Below are 10,659 nucleotides of genomic sequence, written 5' to 3' on the forward strand. Positions count from 1 at the left end.
TGCAAATTTTTCAGGATCAGAAAATTTTTTCTGAGGCAATCAATAGTATCGATTCAGATAAATGGCTTGAGGCTATGAAAGATGAAATAGAATTGATAAACAAAAATAATGTTTGGGAGTTAACATATCTTCCAAAAGATAGAAAGGCTATTAGTTGTAAATGGGTTCTAAGAAGAAAATTTAAAATTAATGGTAGTTTGGAAAGATATAAAGCAAGATTAGTGGCCAAATGATATACCCAACAACTAGGTGTAGACTTTATAGATACATATTCACCTGTAACAAAGTTCACATCCGTAAAGATTATCATGTTTGTTATTGTCAGGATGAATTTGGAATTATATTAGTTAGATGTAAAGATAACTTTTCTTAATGGTAAATTAAAAGAAGATATCTTTATGATTCAACTAGAATGATTCCAAATTGAATGACATAGAAAAAGTCTACAGGTTGAAGAAGTTACTGTATGGATTTAAGTAATCTTCAAGACAATGGTACTTAAAATTTCACCAAGCCATTTTAGAAATGGGATATGAAATGAGTCAACTAGATCATTGTGTATACATAAAGAAAAATGATAATAAATTAACATTATTATCATTATATATTGATGACATATTATTGACAAGTAATTGTCTAGATATGATGAATGGAACAAAAGAATTATTGAAATCTAAATTTGAAATAAAAGACATGGGTGGAGCTACCTATGTTCTCAGTATAAGAATTTCTAGAGATAGAAATTCAAATATATTGTATTTAGATTAAGAAAAATATCTAGAAAAAACACTTAAAAGATTTGATAGGAAAAATTGTAAATTGTTAAGTACACCTATTTGCAAAAGTCATACTTTAAATAAAAGTATGTGCCCAAAAGATGAGGAAGAAATAAGTGAAATGCTTAATGTTCCCTATGCTCGAGCTGTGGAAAGTCTCATGTATACAATGATAAGTACAAGACCAGATATTTTTCATGCAGTAGGATTGGTAAGCAGATATCAATCTAATTCAGGTAGGGAACATTCGCAAGCAGTGAAACATATATTAAGATATTTACAAGGTACCACAAATTTAAAATTATGCTTTGGAATTAGTGATCTAGAATTAATCGGCTACAGTGATGCTTATCTTGGAAGTGATGTAGATGATAAAAAATTTACATCTAGACATATATTCTTGTTTGGTGGAACAACAGTTTCTTTGTTAGGTAAAAAACAAGACTATGTTGCTAAGTCTACTATGGAAACAGAATATATTGTTTGTAGTGATGTAGTGAGTAATGTGATATGAATGAAATTAATGCTTTATTGAAAGTTTAAGTTTGGGTATATCCATAGAACCAATCAATGTGCTTTGTAATAATTAGTCTGCCATCTCATTGATAAAAAATGGAACACAAAGTTTCAAAGAAAAACACATTAATGTACATTATTACTATATTTTAGATATAGTGGAAAGATGTAAGGTCAATATTAATTTTATTTTCTTGACCGAGATTGTAAAAGATCCGATAACCAAATGTTTATTTCTGAAAAAATTCAGAAAACATGTGATTAGAATGGGATTAAGAGAAATCTAGGGGAAGCAATCTCATGGTCGATATGCGTAACTCAGGAGATTCTGGGGACACCTAGAAACTTGGAGTTATGGTAATACTCAAATAAAAATTTTGGTCATTTGTAAAGTCGCTGATAAGGTGATTAAGGAAAGACTTAAGTGAGGAAGTACTTAACGAAAATTCAGTGACATTCACTAAAGTTTTAGTAAAATGTGACTTGATTACCCAAGGAAACGATTAATCATTTGCAAAGTTGTTGATAAGATGATTAGGGAAAACCTCAGGAATAGCCTCTAGAGAAAGTACTTAACAAAAATTCAGCACATGTTGATACATGTGTTATGTATTTGGTTGAAGTCGTCTATTGCAACAAGGATATTGATTATTGATCAAGTTAAGGAGAATTGATACCGTTCATTATTATTATTTTTTTGTGTGAATTGAAGTTACTCATTATATGTGGTCAGTGAGAGTACATATTGTGAAGGGTGTGGTTAGATAAAATAATGACAAAAAGGTGTGCACGTAGAGGTTTGTCATGTTTTGACGTTGATCTGCAAGAGCATGCAAATAAGAGTTGAGTAGTGGAAAGCTCATATTGGTACCAAGGTAATTTTACTCAATCAAATCATCACCGTTTTGTGTGATCAAGTGGGAGATATAATTCTAAGGGGTGTGATCACTAAACTGTGTAACTTTTAGAATGATACCCTCTCAATAGTGATGGTTCCCATAAGGGGTGATGTTTAAGGAAGTGTCAAGAGGCATAATCTTTTAGGTTATGTGACTAATGAAGTGTTAAAAGACACATCAAAATGTTGTGTCACTTCTTAAAATTGTGTCATTTGCCAACTATTGAGTTACCAACAGATGTGTTATTTGTTAATCGGTACATGATAGCCTATAAATAGGGGTCATTGGTGTACAATTTAACTCATTTAATTCCTTTTGTCCATCACTAACTTGTGGAACAAATACTCTCACGGGAGTGTCACTATTTTGTTAATTTTACATTCAATTTCGTATATTTTGTTTTTCCATTTTTCTACACGTCACTCACAGCGACCCCATATCCATGGCTCTTCAGCGCGCTTGTCTTGTGGGGTTATAGGTATGCATGGTTTTTTGTCTGTTTTCTAAACAAGGAGTATACTATGAATTATGATCGGTTCAGTGGATATAGTATGTTTTTGCTAACTAGATCAATGCACGTACTCTATTGTGTGCCCTCCAAAAAAGAAAACTTTCAGAGCGGCTAGTGGATTTTAAAGGTGGTGGAGCCCTAAAACTCTGAGACACATACATGCATTTGTTTTTGATAGGAAGAACAATTTATCTTTGAAGATGCATGAGTCTGATATGATCAATGATCAAAAGAACCGGAGGTAAAGGTAATAATCATCTTGAACGAAAATTCTAGTACTCGAAAGGCTGCATGGAGAAAAAAAAATTAAGAAATTTATGCCAAAGTTGTTCATAATATTTGGTTAATTATATTTCTTTTTTTTTTTCTTTTTTTTTATATAATTTTTTTTTTTTTTTTTTAATTTTCCGTTTTTGCTCTCTCTCTCTCTCTCTGAAAAGCAAATAGTTTCATAGCCCATATAAACTATACCCAAATGGCCGAAATAAGAAACGAAAGAAAAACCCACCAATATATTGTCATCAGTATTAATGGTCTTGGTAGCCTGGCCCATTTTAAACCATGAAGGTTTGGATGATTAGGCCGGAGCCCACTGTCCAAGTCGATGTAAACTAGGCCGTCTACATCAAAGAATGTAAAATAGTGCCTATAACCACAATAGCTACAACCCATGGATGCATCCTCCAACCGCTGCTCTCCCCAACAACCTGTGCAGGAGGCGATGGGTTGGGAACCACTGGTGAGCAAACCTTGACATACGAAGTGCTAGGCACTGCGGGACTCTGATAGCCACTAATAAAAACCGGTGTTTTGAAATAACACTGCCCTGTCCCATCCGACAAAGAAGTGGAAGCATCGCAACTTGGATTCACAAGACAATTTGATCTACAGGCCGATATACCCACAAAGAAAATCTGCGACTCTGTCTCCGGTGGGTATGTTAAGAACAGTGTGTGTTCCATATCCAACATGGTCGCATTCCCCGGACAATCCGCGATCTCCACCTTCCTCTTACAACCTTGCCTACTATCCTTCGGATCAACCGGCTCAAAGTTCCGAGACGGGCACTCGCAAATCGGGCTCGTATCATTATAACTACAGATTCCCATATTTCCGCAGAAGCCAAAAACCTGACATTGGTCCTCAACAGCTGCCCATCTCACATCTCGATTCCCACTCCCTCTATCGGAGCTATACATCCTTAAATTCCCATCATCATCCAACCTCAGAAACCTCAGCGTATCTCTATTTTCAGCATAATCATTGCTATAAGCAAAGATAGCCGCATCAGACAAACTAGGATCGTAAATCGATACAATCCCGATGCTCTGTATTCCTAAACTCGGAGAAGTTATATTGGTATTATAAGAGGAATTCAAACCTTGATTGTAATATACGATGCTTCCATTCCAACGAAGTGCGAGATTGCCAGAATCAAGAAGAAGAAAGGTGTAAGACCCAGATCGCAGAGACATACCGGTAGTGAAGTTCTGGGACGGCACGATCGTATCAGTTGGGTGCTCAAAGGAGGACCAGACCGAAAAATTTCCGGTTCGAAGGAGGGCAAGGTTACCGGAGTCGTCGAGGGAGGCGGAGGAGACGTTAAGGCCGGTAGTGGCGGAGTCCCAGACAATATGGTTGGAGCCGTTGAGGAGACGGAGGGTGCCGGTGGGGAGGAACTGGAAGGAAGCTCCAGAGTCGACAGGGGTGGAGCCAGCGGTCCAGATGGGGACACCGCCGGAGTAGAAGATGGCGGCGATGAAGGAGGGGCCGAGTGGAAGGAAGCCGAGGGAAAAGGTGGAGCTTGGGGAGGACCACGCCTCGTTTGTGTTGGAGGCGTAAAGAGCTGACCCAGGTGAGATTGTACCTGCCGCCGCCGCTTCTTCTGCTGCAAATAGCAAACTGATGGGGAGGAGGAAAAGCAAGAGGAATCTGGGTTGGATTCCAAGGTGGGTCATTTTACTTCTGGTCAATGTTTCTTATCTGGGTTGTGAATTTGTTCCAACATCTATGTATCCGTAATTGTGGATGGTGGGGAGTATCTGCGTGACTATGCAGACAGAGAGAGAGAGAGAGGGTTAAAACTTGGGAGGGGCAAGTGGGAGGAAGACCTTGGACTTGGCGTTGTTGTTGTCGCCTCTCCATACTTTGCGTGCTGCAGCGTTTGGGGCAACTGCGAACTGGGCAAATGGCCATTGAGGTGAAGATGCCAAAATAAAAAGAAATGAGATAATTTTTTGTTTTTGTTTTTGTTTTTTTTTTGTTTTTAGAAAAGAGAAAAGAGATCTAATGTACTTGAAAATCGATATTTTATTCGAGCTTTGAAAACCGATGAAATAAAACTCAAATCATGCAAATTTAGCATTCCAATCTTATAGTTGATAGAATGAACGGACCCAACAACTAAATAACGTGCATTAAGATGAGAATACACCATAATCCAACGAGTTTTTGAATCTATGCTTGCAATCCAGTGAAAGCCAAATTCATTGCCTTGCTTCTATAGCCATTACAACCTTGGTACCTTAACGACATTGCGCCAATGAAATTTCAAAATGAGTCTTGACTTGCCAGTACACAAAGGGCAAGGATGGAGAATAATAACTTGTAGGATGTATATAAGCCCAGAGCCATTAACAGCAGACTCTTCATTTGCCGTACTTCTGTGACTCGATAGTGAGCTGGAGAGTCTTGCGATGCCGTGGCTTCTTTTTTGTGGACAACGAATCTGATTTTAGCGTATTGGACCGTTTGTTAAATCAGCACTACTTTTCAGCTTTCACAAATAATTTCAAAACTTTGACCCATTTTCCAGCGGATGTTCCATTTACATTTCTCTTCAATTTTTAATGGGAGGTCTACAATTAGTACGAAATACCATACCCATGGCGGCTTTCTAACTTTCTACAGTGTTTTGGGTTTGGGTTTCGAATGCGCTTTTTCTTCTCCTTTGTTGTTCTTTCAAAATAAGTTCACATTATTTTGAAATACTTTGTACAGACTATATAAATCAATAGATACGCTCAAGGTTGGTAAGTTGACAGACCCTCCTTTTACATTTATCTTTCAATCGTGTCAAGTGATTATCTATATTAGAGTTAGTGATTCATATTATGGTTGAATGGGCCTGAAATGGAATTGCTTCTATGATACATACATTTTCAACCATAAACAACAAAATGCATATATATACATACGCATACAGAACATAATCATCATCGCATTCATTCAATTCCCTGAAGATCCATTGAAGCAAAACTCATTGATTCCTTCTGATTGTTCATAATAGGTGGCATAAATTCGCATAGAGTTCTGGTAATCTAGACAAGGAAAGGGCTTCTATATATAAATTAACTTAGACTTACAAATTGGTTCAACCTCTCTCACTTGCCCGTCTACATGAAGGGTGGAAGGGAAAGGAAATACATATTTAAGATTTTTCTCCTCACATGGGGTTGAAACTTTTGACTTCGTTGGCATGAAAGTAGGCAAAAAAGGTTAAAAATACAGTGCGTGCTTTGAGCTTTCAAACTGTTGGAAAAGGATCTTTCACCAAACATCACAAGATTCCAACTTCCACGAAGGACCATAACTAGTCACTTCTCCCACCTTCGGGATTTAAAGAAAATTGGAAAATGAAAAATCAAAAATATGCTCAAGAGGGCAACCTAGTTTTTCAACAATCTCTTCGCTTTACTTTTGTTCTTTCTGTTACTCAAGCAAAGGCATCTTGTCCAGAATGCAATTTGCTTCGGTAGTCTCAGTTTAATTACTTGTCATCACAAGATATGTCATTAGCGATTCCCCGATGTCAGAATACCAGAATACAGAATACTGACAAGAAGGAAAATAAAGAACTTGAACAAGAAGATCAACTCATTAGTTTATCTATAAACAAGAACTAGATGGGTACTAGAATTTAGAAACTTGTTTTTCTCAAAAAAAAAAAAAAAAAAAGAATAAAAGAATTTAGAAACTTGTCACACGAAGGTGGACTAACTGTAAACATTATCTTTCCCTGGTTTATTATCCCATTATCCCCATTATGGAAACAAGCTGGGTAAAATGCTTGACGTACAATGGCTCTGCTCATTAATTACACAGACCATACCAATTTTTTGTTTTTTGATCCGTATATAAAAATTTTGTTGATGAAAGACAATCCCAAAATTCTATACTTGAGATAATAACAATTTCTACAACACCTGATAACGATATCATGGATGGTATTTGGACCACAAAACCCTACCTCTTTCAAGCTTTTCTTTGTCACATCCGGCATATAAAATTCACAGCCCAAAAGCAGTTGGTGTGAAAATATATAATTTTGCAAGCAAACTTCAGTCTGAGTTTGATCGTAAAAGGCTTGACGAGGCCCTCTCCATATTCTTCCCAGCAGCATAAAGTGAAACTCCTGTATTTTGGAATGATGAAGAGGACGAGGGAGCACGTGCTGAACCAGCAGCGGTGGAGAAAGCGCTAGTGTTGCTGCTGACATTTATGCTTGTTAAATTAACAGGCCCTTCAGTCATGGAGTTAGGGGCAGGTGGCCTCTCAATCTCTGTAATCCCTTCTAACATCTGTACCACTTTCCCCATCATTGGTCTCTGTGACGGTTGCTCCTGGATGCACCAAAAACTTACTTTAATTGCCCTCACCACTTGCTCCATATCGATCTCTTGGTCAGCCAGCCTTCCATCAAGAATACCATTAACGTTACCTTTCTCAAACTCTTCATATGCCCACACAGAGAACTTTTTCCGACTGGTTTCTGCAGATACTTCGAAATTCCGTCTCCCACTCACTATCTCCAAGAGAACCATACCATAACTATAAATATCAGATTTTGAGGTTATCGGAAGATTTGCCAGCCATTCTGGTGCCAAATATCCTCTTGTACCTCTGATGCTTGTCAAGGTTCGGTACCTATGGTCCTTTGTATTAACCAGTTTGGCAAGACCAAAATCTGAGACTTTGGCAGTATAGTTCTCATCCATGAGAATATTTTCTGGTTTTATATCACAGTGGACAATGCAGTCTCGACACTCCTCATGAAGGTATGTGATTCCCCTTGCAGTTCCAAGGGCAATGTTGAACCGGGACTCCCAATTCAACAACTTTACCGACTGATCTTCTGACATGAAAAGGAAACTATCAAGAGACCCATTTTTCATGAACTCGTATACTAGAAGTCTGTGACGCCCTTCGGAGCAAAAACCAATCAACCTCACCAAATTCAAATGATGGGTGCTACTTATAGTTGCAACCTCCATTCTAAACTGTTTCTCTCCCTGCTCAATTCCCTCAAGTTGTTTGACTGCAACAACCGTTCTATTAGCAAGAATCCCTCTGTATACAGCCCCAAATCCTCCAGCTCCAAGCTTCTCCTTGAATCCCTTGGTTGAGCGTTGGAGCTCCTTGAACGTGAACTGCACTGGGGCACCAGAAGCATACTCAAGAAGAGCGTACTGAGCTGAAAATCCTCCAAACTTGGGGCTGTTTCTACAACACCACCACCACAAACTACCCTCCAAGGCAATCAAACCGAAAATAGTGCCTATAACCACAATAGCTACAACCCATGGATGCATCCTCCAACCGCTGCTCTCCCCAACAACCTGTGCAGGAGGCGATGGGTTGGGAACCACTGGTGAGCAAACCTTGACATACGAAGTGCTAGGCACTGCGGGACTCTGATAGCCACTAATAAAAACCGGTGTCTTGAAATAACACTGCCCTGTCCCATCCGACAAAGAAGTGGAAGCATCGCAACTTGGATTCACAAGACAATTTGATCTACAGGCCGATATACCCACAAAGAAAATCTGCGACTCTGTCTCCGGTGGGTATGTTAAGAACAGTGTGTGTTCCATATCCAACATGGTCGCATTCCCCGGACAATCCGCGGTCTCCACCTTCCTCTTACAACCTTGCCTACTATCCTTCGGATCAACCGGCTCGAAGTTCCGAGACGGGCACTCGCAAATCGGGCTCGTATCATTATAACTACAGATTCCCATATTTCCGCAGAAGCCAAAAACCTGACATTGGTCCCCAACAGCTGCCCATCTCACATCTCGATTCCCACTCCCTCTATCGGAGCTATAAATCCTTAAATTCCCATCATCATCCAACCTCAGAAACCTCAGCGTCTCTCTATTTTCAGCATAATCATTGCTATAAGCAAAGATAGCCGCATCAGGCAAACTAGGATCGTAAATCGATACAATCCCGATGCTCTGTATTCCTAAACTCGGAGAAGTTATATTGGTATTATAAGAGGAATTCAAACCTTCATTGTAATATTCGATGCTCCCATTCCAACGAAGTGTGAGATTGCCAGAAGGAAGAAGACGAAATGTGTAAGACCCAGATTGCAGAGACATACCGGTTGTGAAGTTCTGGGACGGCACGATCGTATCAGTTGGGTGCTCAAAGGAGGACCAGACTGAAACAGTTTCGGTTCGAAGGAGGGCAAGGTTACCGGAGTCGTCGAGGGAGGCGGAAGAGACGTTAAGGCCGGTGGTGGCGGAGTCCCAGACGATATGTTTGGAGCCGTTGAGGAGACGGAGGGTGCCGGTGGGGAGGAACTGGAAGGAAGCTCCAGAGTCGACGGGGGTGGAGCCAGCGGTCCAGATGGGGACACCGCCGGAATACAGGATGGCGGCGATGAAGGAGGAGCCGAGTGGAAGGAAGCCGAGGGAAAAGGTGGAGCTTGGGGAGGACCACGTATCGTTTGTGTTGGAGGCGTAAAGAGTTGACCCAGGTGAGATTGTACTTGCTGCCGCCGCCGCTTCTTCTGCTGCAAATAGCAAACTGATGGGGAGGAGGAAAAGCAAAAGGAATCTGGGTTGGATTCCAAGGTGGGTCATTTTACTTCTGTTCAATGTTTCTTATCTGGGTTTGTGAATTTGTTCCAACATCTATGTATCTGTAATTGTGGATGGGTGGGGAGTACCTGCGTGGCTATGCAGAGACAGAAAGAGAGAGAGGGGGTTAAAACTTGGAAGTTTAACTTGGAAGTGGCAGGTGGGAGGAAGACCTTGGACTTGGCGATGTTGTAGTCGTCTTTTCATACTTTGCGTGCTGCAGCGTGCGGGGCAATTGCGAGCTGGTCAAATGGCCATTGAGGTAAAGTGGTAAACCGTAAAGACCTTGGAATTCAGAAAAGATTTTGCGATGCCGTGGCTTCTCTTTTGTGGACAACTAATCCGATTTAAGCATATTGGACCGTTTGTTAAGAGGAGCACTACTTTTCAGCTTTCACAATTAATTTCAAAACTTTGACCCATTTTCCAGCGAAAAAGTTTAAGCTTTTCAGCTTCCACCGTGTTTGATAAAACGGTGTGTTTGGTCCCAAGATGAAACGGTGCGTTTAGCACTTTAGCTTCCTTCACCAAGTTCAGTTGCCCTCCCTTCTCTCCTTTGACGCCAACCTTAAGCCCTCTTCTCATGCGCCGATCTCTAACCCTAAACCCCCTCTTTCTTCGACGCCAATCATTCTCCTCCTTCTTTGATGCCGATCAGCCTCCTCCTTGTATGGTGCTTGAATTCATAGTAGTTAGTTTGCACGCAAGAGTTGGCCTTGGCCAAGCCTTATGCACATGGTGCAGCATACGCTCACCGAACAAGATTTCGATTCTCCAATCCCAGCCGATAGCTTGAAGCGCTTGAATTGTTCTCTTCTTCATAGAGTGATAGTAACAATACCCAGTTAATTTTGTTGGAAAATAGAAATACGTTGCTAAAACTCTTATGTTTTTCATTATATTTGTTTGTCTACAGCTGATGGTATTTATACATGACATAAATGAATAAAAACAATTGAGTTGGTTACAAATCACCATAGACACCAATAACAAATTTGTCTACTTTTAGTTTCTAGAACTTGTACTCGATTGTGCTGTACTCTGCTGTTGAGTGGTACTCGCGGTACCCTTTTGTTGTAAATCACGAT

General features: G+C 39.9%; 2 protein-coding genes across 2 annotated transcripts; both read right to left on the bottom strand.

Moving 5' to 3' along the window:
- Window positions 1-3,187: 3,187 nt before the first annotated feature.
- LOC122296064 (G-type lectin S-receptor-like serine/threonine-protein kinase At1g34300) lies at window positions 3,188-5,321 on the bottom strand. The gene has a single exon (XM_043105464.1). The coding sequence runs from the start codon at window positions 4,658-4,660 to the stop codon at window positions 3,323-3,325; it is 1,338 nt and encodes a 445-aa protein (XP_042961398.1). The 5' UTR covers window positions 4,661-5,321; the 3' UTR covers window positions 3,188-3,322.
- Window positions 5,322-6,698: 1,377 nt separating this feature from the next.
- On the bottom strand, window positions 6,699-9,889 carry LOC122296063 (G-type lectin S-receptor-like serine/threonine-protein kinase At1g34300). The gene has a single exon (XM_043105463.1). It carries the CDS (start codon window positions 9,572-9,574, stop codon window positions 7,043-7,045), a length of 2,532 nt encoding a protein of 843 aa, XP_042961397.1. The 5' UTR covers window positions 9,575-9,889; the 3' UTR covers window positions 6,699-7,042.
- Between the last annotated feature and the right edge of the window lie 770 nt (window positions 9,890-10,659).

This window comes from Carya illinoinensis, chromosome 15, assembly GCF_018687715.1.
Source record: "Carya illinoinensis cultivar Pawnee chromosome 15, C.illinoinensisPawnee_v1, whole genome shotgun sequence".
Taxonomy (NCBI): domain Eukaryota; kingdom Viridiplantae; phylum Streptophyta; class Magnoliopsida; order Fagales; family Juglandaceae; genus Carya; species Carya illinoinensis.

What these genes read in the sequence shown, in the direction of transcription:
- LOC122296063 (XM_043105463.1), bottom strand. Translation starts at nt 9,574, where the DNA reads ATGACCCACCTTGGAATCCAACCCAGATTCCTTTTGCTTTTCCTCCTC.
- LOC122296064 (XM_043105464.1), bottom strand. Translation starts at nt 4,660, where the DNA reads ATGACCCACCTTGGAATCCAACCCAGATTCCTCTTGCTTTTCCTCCTC.